The sequence below is a fragment of the Eretmochelys imbricata genome, chromosome 21 (genome assembly GCF_965152235.1).
Source record: "Eretmochelys imbricata isolate rEreImb1 chromosome 21, rEreImb1.hap1, whole genome shotgun sequence".
Classification (NCBI taxonomy): domain Eukaryota; kingdom Metazoa; phylum Chordata; order Testudines; family Cheloniidae; genus Eretmochelys; species Eretmochelys imbricata.
Window position 1 is genome coordinate 17570964 of NC_135592.1, and position 18953 is coordinate 17589916.

An 18953-nucleotide genomic window follows, 5' to 3' on the forward strand; every position below is an offset into this window, starting at 1 on the left:
GGGAGCGGGACTGGAGCACAGCTGGGGGTGGAGAGGGGATGGGTGTCACTCTCCCCCTAGCCTTGTGGGGGCTGGCCTGGGTCCCACTGCGCTCCCCCAGACATTCCTCTGCACCCCCTTAGGGGAGCGTGCCACACACTTGGGGACCTCTGGTCTAAATAGATATGACAGGCAAAGGGGGGGGAAACCGAGGCAGAAATGGGTGAAGTGTTGCCCATGGTCACCCAGTGGCAGAGTCAGCAAGAGAATTCCTAGTCCAGTGCTCTCTCCACTAGGCCATGCTGCCTTTTCCAGAGTATTTTTACTGATGATGACGCAGGTGGGGAGGACCTGTCCCAGCTGTTCTGTTCCTATTCCACAGTGGATCCCCTTTCCATGACTCTTGTTCTAGCACTGCTCGGAGCAGAATGTGTGGGACGGGGCTGACGCCCTCTGAAAATACCCTTTGGGGAAAGCAGAACATAAAGCGGTGTAAATCTTTGCCTGTCCTGCAGGTCAGGATGGGAGTGTGACTCAGTGGTTAGCACAAGGGGTGGAGGTGGCAGGACGACTGGGTTCCGATTCCGGCTCTGATGCCGATGCACTGCTGTGTGCGACCCCTCTGCGTCCCCAGGGAATGGAGTCTATCAGGGTGGGTTGGAAAGCACAATGGCTGTGGGGCACGCCAGGATCCTCAGAGGAAATATACTGTTCTGTGGGGAGACCCCTGGCAGGGGGGCCTGGATTGCTCCTCTCCTGCTCCAATCCCTGTCTCGGTGTGGATGTGACTATCTGCCTGTAAGTGCCACCTAGGGCAAAGATACACCCCTGAGGCATGTGTTTGTGGAGGTGGGCAGGCACCAGGGTGGGGTGAGGTGCCAGGAGCCCCCATATTCCACAAGTGCCCATTGCAGAGTTCTTTCTCCTCTCCTCTGAAGCTGCTGGCCCTGGCCCCTGGCAAAGCCCAGAGACGGGGCTACAGGGACCCCGGGGCTCAGCGGGCCTGGAAACAGCTGTGATCAGACAGGCCTGGCTGGGGAAGCTGCGGGGGAGACCCCCAGGGGCGCTGGAGCTTTTTTGCAGTGGGGGGTGCTGCCGATGGAAACCCTGGAAACCATGTATTTGGTGTCTGTTATTTCTACTTCGGCACCCCTAGTTCCAGCAGCACTGACCCCATCTCCATCCAGGCATTGCTCCAGACCATGCCCCTCCCCTGGGAGCAGGGGGGCGCCACTTCTCGGCCGCCGGGGCCTGGAGGCGCGCGGGTTTCGCTCCAGCCCCGAGCTCGCCGCATCAATCATCAGCCAGGGGCGGGGCGAGCGGGCCGCGCAAGCTCTGGGGCGCCGCGGCAGGAAGAGCCGCCGCCGGCTCCCCAGCTCCGCCTCGCCGGCCCCCCAGCTCCGCCTCGCCGGCCGCGCACGGAAGCGGAATGTCGGCGGGCGCCGCGGCCCCCCGGGGCAAGCCCCCCTTCCAGAAGCGGGGCAGCCTGCAGGCCCCCGCCGCCGCAGGTGAGCGCCGGCCGGGCCCCACGCCCGCGGGCGGCGCCGCCTTTGTTCCGCGCGGGGGGCCGGCGCTCTCCGCTCGCCCAGGGGCCGCGGGGACGGGCGGACGGGGGTCGCTGGTTCCCCTCGTGGCCGTGTGGGCCCGGGCGCCGCCGCCGCGGGGGATCTGGTGGTCGTGGGCGTCTGGCTGGGGGCGCCGCTGCGGGGAGGGGAGCAGCGGTGGCAAAGGCCAGGGATGGATCCAGGCGCGGGGAGGAAAAGGGGACCCCCCCGCACCCCCGTTTGCGCGCGAGTGTGGGGCCGGGAGCTGTGCGAGCACGTGTGTGGACGTGTGGCGCCGCCTGCGGGGGGAGCGGGCAGGAGGCAGGGACTGTCGTGTTGGGGGCCGGGGGCCGGGGTTCCCTGCCTGGCTCTGGGCAGGAGTGCGCTGTCATGGTTAGAGCAGGGAGGTGGGGACCGGGGTTCCCTGCCTGGCTCTGGGCAGGAGTGCGGTGTCATGGTTAGAGCGGGGTCCGGGGTTCCCTGCCTGGCTCTGGGCAGGAGTGCGCTGTCATGGTTAGAGCGGGGGCCGGGGTTCCCTGCCTGGCTCTGGGCAGGAGTGCGCTGTCATGGTTAGAGCGGGGGCCGGGGTTCCCTGGCTGGCTCTGGGCAGGAGTGCGCTGTCATGGTTAGAGCGGGGGCCGGGGTTCCCTGCCTGGCTCTGGGCAGGAGTGCGCTGTCATGGTTAGAGCGGGGGCCGGGGTTCCCTGCCTGGCTCTGGGCAGGAGTGCGCTGTCATGGTTAGAGCGGGGGCCGGGGTTCCCTGCCTGGCTCTGGGCAGGAGTGCGCTGTCATGGTTAGAGCAGGGAGGTGGGGACCGGGGTTCCCTGGCTGGCTCTGGGCAGGAGTGCGGTGTCATGGTTAGAGCGGGGTCCGGGGTTCCCTGGCTGGCTCTGGGCAGGAGTGCGCTGTCATGGTTAGAGCGGGGGCCGGGGGGCCGGGGTTCCCTGGCTGGCTCTGGGCAGGAGTGCCCTGTCATGGTTAGAGCAGGCGGGTGGGGGCCAGGGTGCCTGGGTTCCTTCTGTTCCTAGCTTTGAGCCATCCCCAATGAGTTAGTGGCTGTTTCCCCATTTGTGAAATGGGTGTGATGCTCCTCGCCTGCCTTCAGCAAGTGCTTTGAGATCCTGGGCTGAAAGCTGCCATGGAAGAGCCAAGTGTTATGTCCCTGTGAGCCCTGTCTGGTCTGTGGGTGTGTGTGTGTGGCATGGATCTGTGGGCACAGAATATATGGACCAAACCAAAATTTGGGGTCATCTCTGAGGCCTGGAACACAGCCACCACTACTTTTTGGGGCCACACAACATTCTCCCTCCATTGTATTCCAGGTCCCCCAGTCTGCAAAGGCAGGTTGCTGCGGAGATGCCAAGCCTTGGGCACACCTGGCTTGCGGGGCCCTGGGCAGCATCCTCTAATGTTGGGGGACCTGGTCCCTGACTTTGATGTCAGCTCTGCAGGCCAGGTAACCCTGGGTCCTGTTCTCTGGCTACAGGATACTAGTGATGCCTGTTATAGTCAGTGGGGGCTGCTTGTATCTTGCGGTGTGAGAATCATGCCACTTCAGCACAGACTTCAAAACTTGACCCCTAGGGGGGCTGTGAATGTTGGGTGGGTCCCTGACACCTTTGGGTGTCAGGGACCCACCCAACTTGTCAGGTGTGGGTGCCCCACAGCGAATGCCTTGCTAGGTTAGATGAAATCCAGCTTAATACTGAATCTGGCCATTGTGCCATCTAGTTCACTGTCCTATGTCAGTCTTGGGCACCGTAGTATCTGAGCGCCTAAGCAGCTGGTATCCTGATGTGTCAGAGGCAGGCGGGGAGGGAAAAGCCCATAATGCACCTAGCTAATCTGCAAGTGAGTGTTGTGTTGTGCCCTCATGGTGCTGTGTTGCATGGACACATTATTCTTATTCATTTATTTATCATCTGTTACCATCGCGCCTAGAAGCCCAGCTGATGCTGATCAGCATGCTATGTCTTTGGGGGAGCGTGTATTCATATGGCTGTGTCAGATGGACACCCTGATGCTAACCTGTGTCTGTGTGTATGGGCGTGCGTGTATGTGCTGATTGCCCTGGCCGCATGGGGATAGAGATGTGTGTAATTCTGCGTGTGGATCAATACCTTGTTTTTCTTGCCTGTAATTATAATTCCTGAAATGGGTAGCAACCTCCTTAGTGACATGCCTGGCAAGCCGCAGCCCGACAGCGCTTGGTGAGGCACGTCACTGCTTTCCCTGCTGTGCGCTCCTTCGCATGGGGAGGTCAGGTTACAGAACCTGCACGGCTCCCACAAGACAGAGCCACCTGGGCCAGGGGAGTGGAGAGGCTGACTAGAGGAGGAGGAGGTCAAGGCAGACAGGATTCCAGCAGAGGAAGAGTCACTGGGTTGCACCATCCCTCTAGGGTGTGAGGAAGGTGGTGAAATCAGCATATCTGTGATGCAGCTGGTTCTGGGACTCAGAGCCGGTATGGACAGGGCACTGCTGTGAGGAAGCTCATGCTGATGAGAGCCTACTGCCAAGGACACACTTTGCCTCATGCAGACAGCTGAGGTGGGTTCTGCGAGTCCCCTGGGCTGTGGGAGGCATCCTGCAGACAGGGAGCTGACTCGGGCTTGTGGGGCTGTAGATGTTCAGGTTTGGGCTGGAGTCCGGACTCTAGGACCCTGTGAAGTGGTCCTGTGTCTACACTACAGTTAAACAGCCCCTTAGCCTGAGCCCTGCGGGCCAAGAGTCAGCTGGCACAGGCCAGCTGCGGGTGTCTAATTGCAGTGCAGACACACCCTTAGAGGAGATTCCAGCTTGGCTGCGCCTCGGTGTGAAGCTGAGACCTGCAGCCCAGGGATGCTGGGCTTGGGCAGAAGTCAGATGAGCTCCAGGGTAACTGAGGAGATGGGGTAAGGGCTGATGGCTGACCCAGGTTTTTGGGGCACCTATTGGATGTTTGCTGGCAGGTTCCTGGAGAGTCAGTGCCTAGGTGCTGTCTGTTCCCGTGCATTGCGTGGATCCGTGGCCCCTGCTCCCCGAGGACGCAGCAGCAGAGGACTCTGCCCTACGCCCACCCCAGCCTGGGGAAGTGCGGGTTTGTGCCAGGCCCAGGGAGTCTGCTGGTTTCTGCTGAGCAGATGGTGGGCTCGAGCCCCACACTTGTGGTTGTTCTTAATTACAGGTTTCTCGGTGCCAATTCACACTTCAGGACCCTAAATCTGACCCTCCCCCAGCTCCAAGCTGAGCCTCTCCTTGTCCTGCTTCCTCCCTGTGCTCCCCTGAGATCCCTTCCCTGCCACCCTCCTGCCATAGTGCAGTCTCTGGCAAGCATTGCTCCTTGCCAGATTCCATCCACCTCCCCTCCCTTCACTGCCACTGCTGCTTCCCAGCATGAGATCTGAGGTGGGGCGGGTGAGGGGGGTGATATGCAGCAGGGAGTGCATGAGGGGGGCCAGGAGCTGCACTGCTGCCTACTGGTCAGAGATGCCAGCTTTCACCCTAGGACAATGACTGCCCTTCGAGGTGTACAATGCCTTAGGCCTTAGTGGGGGATTGGTCCTGCTTTGAGCAGGGGGTTGGACTAGGTGACCTCCTGAGGTCCCTTCCAACCCTGACATTCTAGGATTCTAAGGCATTTTATGAAGGGTTAAGGTCATTGGTTACTGACACAGCCTGGATTAGTAGAGAATTCTTTGCCGCATTCTCAGTGAGCAAACCCCGCTGGATGGTAATTATTCCAGGAACTGTTAATCAGATGCTGCCAGCGCTCTAGAAAGCGTGGGCTCCCGAGAGCAGGAGCACGCTAATATCACAGCTACCTGCTCGCCAGCTTGGGTTAAAGGTGCCGATGGGAAGCCTTCATGAGAAGATGTCCTGGGGTTTCTGGGACTTGGATCCTGTAGTCATAAGAACACTTAGCACTTATTAATTTCTCAGCCGCAGCTCTCAAAGCACTATGCGAATCGTAGGCAAGTAGCACTGTCCCCTTGTTTACCTGGTAGGGAAACTGAGGCACAGGGAAGCGATTCATCCCAGGACACACAGGTAGTTTGGAGCAGTGCCAGGAGTTGAACCCCGGGACCTGATTCTCTGTCGCTCTACAAGTCATGCAGACACTGGGTGTAGAACATTACTGTTCTGATTCACACTTATGTTTAACTGAAGTAAATGATGGCACAAGGGAAGAGGGAATAATTGGGTGGATGGTCTTGTGACTACTAGTGGATAGGGAGTGGTCTGGTCGAATCCTGTGATACCCGAATGCTGCAGAGATGCTTTAAAGTGTCCCATAAACCCCTCACAGGCACTTCAAGCTATCCCAGATCAGCCTGTGGGGGAATCCCACACCCTACGCACACGGTGCATGGGGACCCTACTGAAAGGCCTGTGGTGAACTTGCTCTGGTACAATAAGCCTGTTGACTTGATTGGCCTATTGCTACGCTTCTGTGTTAGAAAGTTTTTCTCCCTGGCAGGAGGGCATGTTAGTAGCTACTTAGGCAGTGCAACCCCACAGTTAGTAACAAGGAACTGGAATCCAGGACTCCTGGCTCTGTCACTGGCTTGCGGTGTGACTGGGCGAGTCACTCATCTTTGCCTCAGTTTCTCAGTGACTTGCCTACCTCCCAGAGATGACATCATCGAGGAAGAAAACAATTGGAAAATGAAAAAAAAGAGTCTGTCTGCCAATGCTACTTGCAAGGCTGCCAAAGGGAGACAGAACATTAAGACCTGGGGTCAGGTCCTGGTTTGTTTGTAAAGTGGGCAGTGAAAGTTTAATAATCACACTTGAGTTCCGCTTGCAGCCATTTACTTGGCCAGTGATTTTCCACTGACTCAAGGGCTGGAAAAGACCCCTCAGGCTTCCCTGCTCCAGGATAGTCTCCTATGGCCTAGCCACCCGTGGGATGGAATGGGAAGGGGAGGGGTAATTAGCTGTGTAGGATTTGGACTGTTACAAATCAAAGGTGTCAGGGGCAATGGCTGACAGGGGACTAGATTTTAGTTCTTTTAGGATTGGGGGGATTGTTGGATATTCTCCCCCGCAGCTGTGACAGCTACAATGGTTCACAGCTGCCCACCCCCACCCCGCAGTCCTTATCTGAAGCAAGGCAGGATTCAGTCTCTGGGATCAGTTTTCAAACATTGGCACCTAAATGGAAATCTCCATCCCACCCTTCAATGTTCCCACCTTGCGCAGTCAAAAATTATGGGAATTCCAGCCTAGCCTCTCTTCCTACTGGGCCCCACCTTCTGATGGAGAGATCTCTGGGGTCCCTTCCACCACATGACACCCCACCCCCCCTTACTCCAGCCTGTAGCTTCAGGATCTAGCAGCCTGGCTGAAACTTGATCTGTGCATGGCTATGAGACCTCTCGAAAGCTAAGGGCTCTGCAAGGACCCAGAGACTTTCCTTCTGGAACAGGGGAGGCCAGACGCTCCATGTGGTTATATGCAAACCCTCTTCCCTTTGATGGCTGATACCAGCTGGAGTGGCCCGAGCACAGGATTGGGAGTTGGGAATGCCCCTGGCTCTGCCACTGACTCACTGGGTTGTTGAGCAAGTCACATCCCTCCTCTGGGCCTCAGTGTCCTCATCTGTGCCATGGGGATGGCTACACTGGCTCTTCTTTGGAAAGGGCTGTGAGACCACTGGCTGAAAGACCCTGTAGAAAGGCAAAATATACATGGAGCCTTCCTGGTTGTTGCTAGCACAGTGTCAACTGTAGCATGGGTAGGAGGCAGGAAGGGGACCGTTCTGTCTGCACAGCCCTCCCTGAGCCGGAGCGCTGCAGAGCGTCATTTGAGGAACCTGACCTTGTGCAAGGGGCTGCAGCAGGAGGTTGCAGCCGGGTTGCATAACGGGGCTCCTTCCCCACTCTCTTTGCAGGAGTGGATTTGCGTGTGTGCTGCAAGCAACCGCTCCTGAGCTGGGGACCCCTGCCAGCTGGGCCCGGAGGCCAGCGAAAGAATCTGCTGAGAGAGGAAGAGGGGAATAGCCCAGGGGGACTGGGTTGGGGAGGGAGAGTGGGCATTTCCCATCGGGGAAACCCTCCTGGAAAAGAGGGTTTGGAGGGTGCCCCAAGGTGACTCTCATAAGGAGACAGGCTTGGCTCAGGGACGCTAACAGGGGCAGAATGGGAGCAGAGTTTGAGCCTATAAGGGGGGTCCTGCTTTGAGCAGGGGGTTGGACTAGATGACCTCCTGAGGTCCCTTCCAACCCTGATATTCTATGATTCTATATAGGCTGGAGTGAGAGGGAGGAGCTGGCGACCGAGGGCTCCAGGTGCAGCAGAGAGGCGTAGGATTTGTGGTGCGCCCCTTTGGTGGTGATGTGCTGCGGCCCCTTGGCTAGGCTCCAGGCAGGCTGCTTCTCAGCACCAGCCTGTTCCATCTCCGGGGACAGAAGCTGTTGTCCTTAATCCCTGCGTGGAGATAAACCAGCCATCTGGGAGCGGAGCCGAGGCCGCAGTTGCAGCAATGTGGTCCCAGCCAGGGCTCCAAACGCTGGCGCTGGGTCCGGAGGGCCTCAGGAGCTGGGAGCCCAACTGGAATCACTGGAAAGGGGCCCGATTGTCACAAAAGATGAACACCTGCAACTCAGGTGTTCACTCCCTGGAACACCTGGGCCCTTTATGGTATCCCCAGATGGACATCCCAAATGTATCAGGGGAGCTGTGTTAGCAGTGGCTGCCACCTGCTTCCAGCTACCAGGGTCCCCCCAGACCTGTGTTTGTTCTGTGAAGCCATGGCTGGAGCTGGGGCGTGGCTGCCAGGGTGGGGAGGGGGAACTCCTGTCTGTGACTCATTGCTTGCACCCCAGTGCCGATGGCCAGACTTGTTTGCCAGGATGTGAGGCAATAATCTCACCTCACAGGTGCTGAGCCTGGGGCTGTCCCAGCTGGTGCTTCCTCAGGGCTGCCCATTCTCTCTGACGTGTACCTCAGTTTCCCCATGTGTTCAGTGACTTGCCTACCTCCCAGTGTGGACTGCAATGAATGAATGTTTATGAAGCCGTGTGAGAGCCTTGCAGTAGGTAAGAGAAGGGCAGTGTATTATTTTAATAGCATCTTTTTGCACAAAATGATGATGTCATTGCCAGGGGTGCTTGCTGCAGCCGCGCCTGATCGGCCCCCCGGGGGCTGTCCCCTGTGAGCCGTGCTCAGGTAGGAGGCGATGGGATGCTCTGTTGGGAAACAGTGGCACCTGACGTCCCAGCTCTGGGTCCTCCTCACCTGAGGGCAGTATCTTGGCATGGCTGCCCCGCCTCCCTCACCACTGTTGCTGGCTGTTGCTCTCCCAGCCCTGGCTGTCTCCCCTCCCTCTGTCTTGTTAATAAGCAAGTAGCTGCATGCTTGAAGGACAAATCTAAAGGCAGGGCCTGAGGCCAAGCGCAGCCTGATCTAGGCTGTTCAGAGCCCACTCGGGGTGCAGAGAGCAAAGGATGAATCTGTCCTGATATTTCCTTACCCTAGATATTGGGTGGATCATCCTATCCCAGCCCAGCCACTTCTCACCAATCCCCTGCCCCCTGCTTGGACCAAAAGATGCTAAATTAGAGCCAAATGCTGAGCACCTGAGACTCCCATCAGCTGAAGTCCAGGTGCTTCGCATCCCCTGCCCCCGGAGCTGAGCCTCCGTTCTTCCCTGGCTGTAACATGTGGGGGGGGTCCAGCCGGGTTTAGGAGCTGTTGCCAGGTGTTGGGAGCAGGCAGTGGTGGAGTGCTGTGTCATCGGGGCGCCCCAAGGCCTCCCTCTCGCCATCCGGAAGGGAAGATGCCGGCCTAGGCTGGAGTCCAGCCCAGCTGCTAGGGAGCAGGGAGCTATGTAATAAAAGGCCTGTCCCTAGCTCCTCTGTAGCTTTACATCTCGGGGACAGAGCGAAGTGTGGGCTGGGCACGTCCATTCCCTCTGCAGGGAGGGAGGCAGCAGCTGCTCCTTCTAGGTCCGTGTGAGTGTTTCATTGGTAGGTGGCTGCAGCACCAAGAGCCAGCCCTGGTAGCCAGCCTCACCCAGCAGTAGCCCCCACCCCCTTCAGCTACAGGGCCTCAGCCCTACAGGGAGAGCATTAAACCATACAACCAGAGTGAGACTTAATCTCCTCTCCTAACGCTAGCCCTGCCCTTGGCTTGTTCACTGCCTCCCTCAGTAACTCCAAGCCCCTGGGGGCTAGGGGAAGCCAGTGAGGTCAGACTTTGCCTTGTTCTGACTTGGGAGGAAATGGTGAGAGCGGGGTCGGGGCTGGGAGCCAGGACTCCTGGGTTCTGTTCCCAGCTCTGGGCAGGTAGGAGGATCTAATGGTCAGAGCAGGGAGGATGGGAGTCAGGACTCCTGGGTTCGACCCCAGCCCAAGGACGGAAGTGGAGTCTAGTGGTTAGAGTGGGGCGGGCTGGGAGCCAGGACTCCTGGGTTCTGCTCCCAGCTCTGGGAGAGGAGTGGGGTCTAGTGCATCAGAGCAAGGGGTGTGAGAGTCAGGACTCCTGGCTCTTTGCGCTGGCTACAGGATAGGGTTTGGGGGTCAGATCGTTCTGTGAGTTGCACGCCCACCGCTGGCCGGCAAGTGAGCCTGTGCTGAGGTAGCATGTCCTTGTGCCCCAGCCCCGGCCCGGCCCGGCCCTCCCGCCTGGGTAGCCTTGGCCAAGCTGGGACACAGAGCCGCACAGGCTGAGCCAGATGCTCCAGCGCTGGGTGCTGCCAGGCTGGAGATGGGCTAAGCTGGCGCTGTGGGCTCAGGGCAGCAACCTTGGCGCTGGCAGGAGGGATCCTTGGGTATCGATGCTGCTTCGTGGGTGAGCCAGGCCACGCGTGCTGGCTCTGTGCCCAGTTTGCAACCCAGTGCTTCCGCCGCCTTGGGAGACAATGTCTCAGGGCTTTGTCTGCCTCTTGTACGGGGCTGAAATATTTCTGGTCTCCGCCCCCCGGCGCGTGGCTACGTTTGGTACAGCCCAAGCCGGCTTCAGAGCTGGAATCCTGTGGGATTGCAGCTGCACGGAGGAGGCTGTGAAACGCCGGCTGCAGCCGTGGCCAGAGCCGTGTCCAGCCCATGCCCCTTGTCTGCGCAAGGCTCCCCCCGGGGCCCGCGCTTGCTGCAGCTGCGCCTGATCGGCCCCCCCGGGGGCTGTCCCCCATGAGCCGTGCTCAGGTAGGAGGCGATGGGATGCTCTGCTGGGAAGCAGTGGCTCAGAGAGGCCCTGATGTCGCAGCTCTGGATTGTGTCTGAGCAGAGGAGCCTGCAGGTTTTGGGGGGTACCAGGTGTGAGGAGGGATGGGAGATGAAGCCCTGCTGGGGCACTGTGCTGTGGATGCTGGGGAGGAAGCCCTTCTAGCAGAGCCAGCCATGTAGGCAAAGGAGTGCGGGTGGGGGGCCGGGGTCTAGGAGTGGGGTATTTGCAGGGGCGGTAAGTCCCATGGGGGGGAGAGGCTCTGTTCAGTGTCATTGCATGGGTGGTACCAGGCTTCTGGAGCTGGACAATTATTTTTGGAGGGTGGTGGGGGCAGCCCATCCTTCCCAAGGGGCGGGGGTCGAGCAGGCAACAGCTGACAGACCCAGCTGCATTGGCTGCTGGAAGCCAGGAGCTTCTTGCGTGGAGTAGGTCTGTGCTGGGGGTGGCCTGCGCCCCGCAGCCCTGAGGGCTGAAGGACCATGGGGGTGCTCAGCAAAGGCAGCTTCTCTCACCACCCCACCCCCCGCCAAGATGGAGGCTGGGAGAGGGGAGCGCGGGTGGGGAGATGCAGCTGCATAGGGCAGGACTGGGTGCGGGGAGCAGTGCAGGAGCATTCAGGTGTGTTTGGAGCAGTGGCGGGGGGCTGGGGGGGAAGGAGTTTGGGTTGCTGACACAGCTGAGGCTCTGCTGCAACACTGCAGGGCCTCCCAGGCGAGGCGGCTGCACTAGGATTTGGGATCCCCAAAGACTGATGGTGGAGATTTGAAGGAGTCCAGTGGATCTGGAGACCCTTGCCTGGAGGCTCTCTGAGCTGCAGCCCCTACCTGGCCCATTGGCACACTCATTAGCTAACGACATGTTTGCTCTCTCTGGGCTTCCCAAGTGCGTGCTCGCAACCTAACGCAGGCACTGTCCACGTGCCATTGCCCTGGGGGGCAGAGCCAGGGGTTGCCAGGAGTCAGAAGAGCCTGGCCCTCGTTGGCTTGCATTAGCCAAGCCCTGTCCTTGGGGCTGGCCCCACTGTGGCTGCCCAGCACCAACTGGTTCACCGAATGAATTGATGGCGCGTGCTGTGCATGGAGACCATTAGGAGACACGTGAAGCCATTGACAGCTGGAAGAGGAGCTTTTCCTTTCAGCCTGTGCCAGGGTTGGCCATGGGGCCTGAAAGGAGAACTCCAGTGGGGTCCTTTGCAAACACCCCTCACCCACCCTGGCCAGCACTGAGCTAAAGCCCAGGGAGCACTCTGGGTTGGAGGTCTGATTTAACCCTTTCAGCAGCCCAAAAGGGGCATCTCCAGGGCCGCCCCATGCACAAATACACCCCCATTGAGCGATAATCTGGCTGTGAAGCAAAGTCCAGATATAAAGGGGTTAATGGGTCTAAGGGCTCAGCCTTTTGGCATGAGAGAGCCTAGTTTCCCAATGAGCCCTGACTTATATCCAGAGCGGTGATCTCAGAAGCTGAGTAACTTCAAAGGGATTAAACCGATCCTCCTCTCGCCACCCAGACCTGCTAAATCAGTGCAGTGGTTTCAAAACCCACTGGATAGTTAAGAGGGGTAGGAAGTGTCCCTGGCTTAGGAGCGAGACACACTGAGCTGGTAGCCCAGGGGGACGCTGGCTACTGCATGCTAATAGCACCTTCCGTTCCCAAGGACCCCACAGCACTTGACATGAGGTATAAACAAGAATTCCCTACCCCCACGCCCCCGCCCATGCCGCTGCAATGCAGCCACCTGTTGGGTGGCTCAAAGCAGCCGTTTCCGGTGCAGGGCAATGTCACAGCCGCTGAGGACAGGAAATGAAAAAGAGTTGAAACTGAGAATGGGGGAAGGACAATGGAGCTCCAGGCAGCCAGGGTTTCAGCTTCATTTCTTATCTGAAAGATGTTGCCCTCGGGACACAGCGCACCCCCCCCCCCTCACCCCCAGGTGTGGATTCCTCTGTTTGCAGGGGGAGGGATAGCTCAGTGCTTTGAACATTGGCCTGCTAAGCCCAGGGTTGTGAGTTCAATCCTTGGGGGGCCATTTAGGGATCTGGGGCAAAAATTGGGGATTGGTCCTGCTTTGAGCAGGGGGTTGGACTTGATGACCTCCTGAGGTGCCTTCCAACCCTGAGGTTCTATGACAGGGGCGGGGCGGGGAGGGAATCTCTTCCCAGTGGCAGCATCTCTCCTTGCACACTTCTGCATATTGTGCCGCCTTTTTTTCTTAACTCCCTCCCATCCATCTTCTCTGTTTAGCAGTTAAATATCCTTTCAGCCGCTCCCCAGCAGCGCTGGAGATCAAATTAGTCCGCGCCTCAGCAGCGAGTAGGAGTTTCCCCAGAGAGCTTGGAGGAGAAACCAACTTCTGTAGAATTTAAGCTTTCATTTATAGTGTGTGTATTATTTCTAGCTATGGAACGAACCCCCCTTGAGTGGAACGTGGATGCACGGACAGAGGGCCACAGCTCCAGCTTCTCTGCCCCTGCTCAGAACTTTGCCTACCAGCCTCAGAGTGAAATTAACAAGACTTTAGTCAGTTCCATGGCTGCCCTTCAGAGTCCTATGCAGGGGGAGAATCAGGGCCATTTTGTGCTGCTGTTTGGGGAAGCTCTGAGCAGAGGCAGGTGCTGGAGTGGATCAGCTGCGGGCTGGGTAGAGTAGAACAGTAGCTGTCTCCCATCTCCCTTGCTCCCCCCACCTACACCTCACTGGCCACAGGGAGAATGGCAGAACTGCCTCAGCAGTCAGGAGGGTCTCAGGGGAGGGTGGAAAAGAGGTAATACGCTTCTCTCCCTGCCAGAGGCCAGGCCATGTCTGCCCCTCTAGTGAGAGACTGGAAAGAAAGAGGAGGCTCCATGAGGGGAACCTGGGACAGCCTCTCCGGCCGGGCTCTGGCCAGTCTCAGGCGATGGGGTTCCCATTCCTTTCCTTGGGGAGACTGTGCTGTTTTCCTTACTCTGTTGTGTGATGGTCCTTCTGCCTTTTGCAGGTGGGCACGTGACTCCAAGTGGTGTGAGGAAGCTGCTGCTGCACTAGTATTATCCCTTCCTTCTCCCTGTGCTGCATGGCACCTTCATGTTCAAGGAATTTAGAGTTTGATCCATGAGATCAGCCCATTAGCCGAGGGAGCTCAGCATCCACTGCCTAGCAGCAGTGCACCTGGCTAATTAACACAGGGCGGTAGATTAGGTGTAGGGGGATGGGTGGGAAAACCTTCCTGTCTGGAACTGTTTATAGCTTTCCTCTGCACTGCCCTCTCTGCGTGTGGAGTGGGAGCTAGAGGTGGCTGCACTATCTCAGCCCAGGACACAGGGAGGTGACTCCTGTTCCCATGAAATCCCAAGGCCGGCGAGTTTTAGCCAGTTCACCCATTAAAACAGACCCTCAGGTTTCTCTGTGGTTCGGTGCCTGCTTTTCCCTGGTGTGGGAGCTGACTGCTGGGTTTATATTCATTCGGACAGGCTGAGACAGGAGAGAGTTCTCTCCCCAGGCCTGTCCTGGGTAGCAGAACAGAGACCAGGTTGTTCTTGTTACGCTCTCATTCTCTCCAGAGACCCTTGCAGTGAGCTCAGTGCCGGCTCAACAGCCCTGGAGCCTGAAGGTCCAAAACAGAAGCACAGGGCAAGCTTCGTCCTCCACGACATCTAAACTGACCTGGTGGGACCAGCTGTAGGGAAGAGAGGAGACTTCGATCTCAGCGTGCTGCTCAGTTCCTGGCCTCTCTGGGAGATGTTAGATGATCTGGTGGGTTTGGCAGTGGTCTGGCCCTAGGCCCTATTCCTGCCTCTGCCACGGAGTCCCTGTGTGATCTTGGGCCAGTCACCTCTCTGCTCGAGCCAGCGGCTTCCAAAGGGTCCATCCCTCACAGGAACTCAGGACACCGGGCACCTGCTGGGCTCTGGTATCACTGGCCTGTACTGAGCACTGGAGAATGCAGCCTCTGCCTCGGGCTCACCATCTGTGAGACAGGAGCGACGCTGAACTAGCTCAAGGGGGCTGTGAGGTTAAATAGATGCTGGGATCCTGGTGCTGAGTGCTATTGCGGCCTGTCAGTGACCGTTGTCAGGTGGGGGCCGGTTAGTGCTGGTTAATGTGCTGTGGGCGTCTGTTCTCCCCAGGGGTTGGGCTAAGACCCACCACCCATTTCATGCTGGCCACTGACCCAGCCATTAGAAGGTAACATTGTCCCAGTCCTGCCAGGCTGGACTGGATTTGGAGCAGCAGCCCAGCAGCAAGAGCCTCCTTCTCCTATTACCCCTCTGCTGTAGGTTTTTATATAGCCTCTATTACCGTGGTGGCTGAACTGCCAGTTCTCTGAGCTATCCAGTGCCCTGGAGCCGTCCTGCAGTTTACTGCTGAGGGAAAGGAACAGCTTTAGGAAAAGCACCGGCTCCTCTGACAACGGGGCCGGGGACAGCATGTACTGAGATATTTCTGGGTGCTTTGTTGCTCACTCACACACCTCAGCCTGGATGCTTTAGATGTCTGAATTGCTGCCTCATGCGGGAGGTCAGAGTGAGGTACTAGGAATCAGGCCTCCTGGGTTCTCCTTTGCTGCCATGATCTGGAGCAAGTCACTCCGTGCCTCAGTTTCCCGAGCTGTAAAATGAGGATGACACCTCCCTCTCTCTCTTTCTCACCCTCTGTGTGGCTGTGAAGTGCATTGAGGCCTGAAAAAGCTAAGGAAGTGAAGGGTAGTACCATTGTTATTGCCCCACATTGACCCAGATGCCTCCTCCCCTCCCCCATCCACCCCAGCAAAGAAACAAAACCAAACCGTGAAACAAAGAAATAAAATCCCATCCTTACTCCAGCCGAGCTGTTACCCCAAAATAGGGAGGCGTGCCAGAGACTCCATGGCATCTGCTAGGGGCTTTGTTGGTGCTGTTGATTTGATGTGGAAGGTGCCCAGATGCCACGGTGATGGGTAGGGAACCCTACTTTACACCGACAGATTGCAGTGACAGCAGGCAAAGGACCTAGGGGAGCCAGGCAGGATTGTAGCACTATCGTTTATCTATTATTACAGTAGTGCTTAGGAGCTGCGGCTGGGACCCCTCTGTGGCAGGCGCGTTACAGACACAGAGACCCTCCTCGCTGATCTGCACTGTGCTAACTCCGCGGTCGGTGCTTTTCCCCCCCATTGTTAAGTGTATTTTTCCTCCACCCCACCCCACTCCACCCTTTTTTTTTTTTAACTCTGACCAAAGTCTGCCCCTTTGTGTGGCTGGCGTCTGCTGCTCGCTGGGCCGTGAAGCCCACACTCTCCCTTCCCTGGCTGACTGGTCTGAACTGTGTTTCCACAGAGATCCATGGTGGGCTGGGGCCTCGAGCGCTGCAGTCTGCCCACTCCCTGCCAGGGACTCTGCATTGCCTGAAGCACTTCCCTGTCGACCTGCGCACCTCCATGGATGGCAAGTACAAGGAAATCGCTGAGGTAGCTGTCTGTCCTTCCTGTTCCATCTCATGCAACCCCCCATCTATTTACGCATCCCATCCCATGCATCTCTCTCTCTCCCATCCCATGCACACTTATCCATTCATCTACCCTCTGTCACCCACCCCACCCCAGTCTCCAGGCCCAGCCATCCATTCCACCCTATTCTACAGGCCTATCTATCTATCCATCCCTATACACCTCCATCCATCATCTTTTTGTGTTCCTTCTCTTCCCTTCCATCCCACTGCCTCCCATTTGTAGTCCCCTTAAAGAAAAGCCAGGGAGGGCTCCCCAAATCAGTGGAATGAGCAGGAGCCCACTTTCCATCAGCCTCTGTCTCCCAGGGTCTCAGTGCATTGAGTTGCCAGGGCTCAGCCTGATGGATCAGGTTTTCAGAAGTGTGGGTGACTCCTCAGCAGCCACGAGCTATTGGGACATTTCTGCCCATCTGGATTAAGTTTAGAAGTGTGAGCAATAGGAGTGATGTAGTGGTGGGAGTCTGCTATAGACCACCGGACCAGGGGGATGAGGTGGATGAGGCTTTTTTCCGGCAGCTCGCGGAAGCTACTAGATCGCATGCCCTGATTCTCATGGGTGACTTTAATTTTCCTGATATCTGCTGGGAGAGCAATACTGCGGTGCATAGACAATCCAGGAAGTTTTTGGAAAGCGTAGGGGACAATTTCCTGGTGCAAGTGCTAGAGGAGCCAACTGGGGGGGAGCTTTCCTTGACCTGCTGCTCACAAACCAGGAAGAATTAGTAGGGGAAACAAAAGTGAATGGGAATCTGGGAGGCAGTGACCATGAGTTGGTTGAGTTCAGGATCCTGACACAGGGAAGAAAGGTAAGCAGCAGGATACGGACCCTGGACTTCAGGAAAGCAGACTTCGACTCCCTCAGGGAACGGATGGGTAGGATCCCCTGGGGGGCTAACGTGAAGGGGAAAGGAGTCCAGGAGAGCTGGCTGTATTTCAAGGAATCCCTGTTGAGGTTACAGGGACAAACCATCCCGATGTGTAGAAAGAATAGTAAATATGGCAGGCGACCAGCTTGGCTTAACGGTGAAATCCTAGCGGATCTTAAGCATAAAAAAGAAGCTTACAAGAAGTGGAAGGTTGGACATATGACCAGGGAAGAGTATAAAAATATTGCTCGGGCATGTAGGAATGAAATTAGGAGGGCCAAATCGCACCTGGAGCTGCAGCTAGCGAGAGATGTTAAGAGTAACAAGAAGGGTTTCTTCAGGTATGTTGGCAACAAGAAGAAAGCCAAGGAAAGTGTGGGCCCCTTAATGAATGAGGGAGGCAACCTAGTGACGGAGGATGTGGAAAAAGCTAATGTACTCAGTGCTTTTTTTGCCTCTGTCTCCACGAACAAGGTCAGCTCCCAGACTGCTGTGCTGGGCATCACAACATGGGGAATAGATGGCCAGCCCTCTGTGGAGAAAGAGGTGGTTAGGGACTATTTAGAAAAACTGGACGTGCACAAGTCCATGGGGCCGGACGAGCTGCATCCGAGAGTGCTAAAGGAACTGGTGGCTGTGATTGCAGAGCCATTGGCCATTATCTTTGAAAACTCGTGGCGAACGGGGGAAGTCCCCAATGACTGGAAAAAGGCTAATGTAGTGCCAATCTTTAAAAAAGGGAAGAAGGAGGATCCTGGGAACTACAGGCCAGTCAGCCTCACCTCAGTCCCTGGAAAAATCATGGAGCAGGTCCTCAAAGAATCAATCCTGAAGCACTTACATGAGAGGAAAGTGATCAGGAACAGTCAGCATGGATTCACCAAGGGAAGGTCATGCCTGACTAATCTAATCGCCTTCTATGATGAGATTACTGGTTCTGTGGATGAAGGGAAAGCAGTGGATGTATTGTTTCTTGACTTTAGCAAAGCTTTTGACACGGTCTCCCACAGTATTCTTGTCAGCAAGTTAAAGAAGTATGGGCTGGATGAATGCACCATAAGGTGGGTAGAAAGTTGGCTAGATTGTCGGGCTCAACGGGTAGTGATCAATGGCTCCATGTCTAGTTGGCAGCTGGTGTCAAGTGGAGTGCCCCAGGGGTCGGTCCTGGGGCCGGTTTTGTTCAATATCTTCATAAATGATCTGGAGGATGGTGTGGATTGCACTCTCAGCAAATTTGCGGATGATACTAAACTGGGAGGAGTGGTAGATACGCTGGAGGGCAGGGATAGGATACAGAGGGACCTAGACAAATTGGAGGACTGGGCCAAAAGAAATCTGATGAGGTTCAATAAGGATAAGTGCAGGGTCCTGCACTTAGGACGGAAGAACCCAATGCACAGCTACAGACTAGGGACCGAATGGCTAGGCAGCAGTTCTGCGGAAAAGGACCTAGGGGTGACAGTGGACGAGAAGCTGGATATGAGCCAGCAGTGTGCCCTTGTTGCCAAGAAGGCCAATGGCATTTTGGGATGTATAAGTAGGGGCATAGCGAGCAGATCGAGGGACGTGATCGTCCCCCTCTATTCGACATTGGTGAGGCCTCATCTGGAGTACTGTGTCCAGTTTTGGGCCCCACGCTACAAGAAGGATGTGGATAAATTGGAGAGAGACCAGCGAAGGGCAACAAAAATGATTAGGGGTCTGGAACACATGAGTTATGAGGAGAGGCTGAGGGAGCTGGGATTGTTTAGTCTGCAGAAGAGAAGAATGAGGGGGGATTTGATAGCTGCTTTCAACTACCTGAGAGGTAGTTCCAGAGAGGATGGTTCTAGACTATTCTCAGTGGTGGTCTCAAGTTGCAGTGGGGGAGGTTTAGGTTGGATATTAGGAAAAACTTTTTCACCAGGAGGGTGGTGAAACACTGGAATGGGTTACCTAGGGAGGTGGCG

The 18953-nt window shown here is 56.8% G+C and overlaps 1 protein-coding gene across 1 annotated transcript in view; it reads left to right on the forward strand.

The window, feature by feature from the left end:
- The first annotated feature begins 1408 nt into the window (after positions 1-1408).
- Positions 1409-18953, forward strand: part of AMPD2 (adenosine monophosphate deaminase 2) — a 41811-nt gene continuing 24266 nt past the window's right edge. Inside the window, exons 1-2 of the mRNA XM_077839366.1 lie at positions 1409-1487; positions 15967-16097. Of these exons, the coding sequence (XP_077695492.1) occupies positions 1409-1487; positions 15967-16097 (210 nt within the window). The remainder of the gene's footprint in view (positions 1488-15966; positions 16098-18953) is intronic.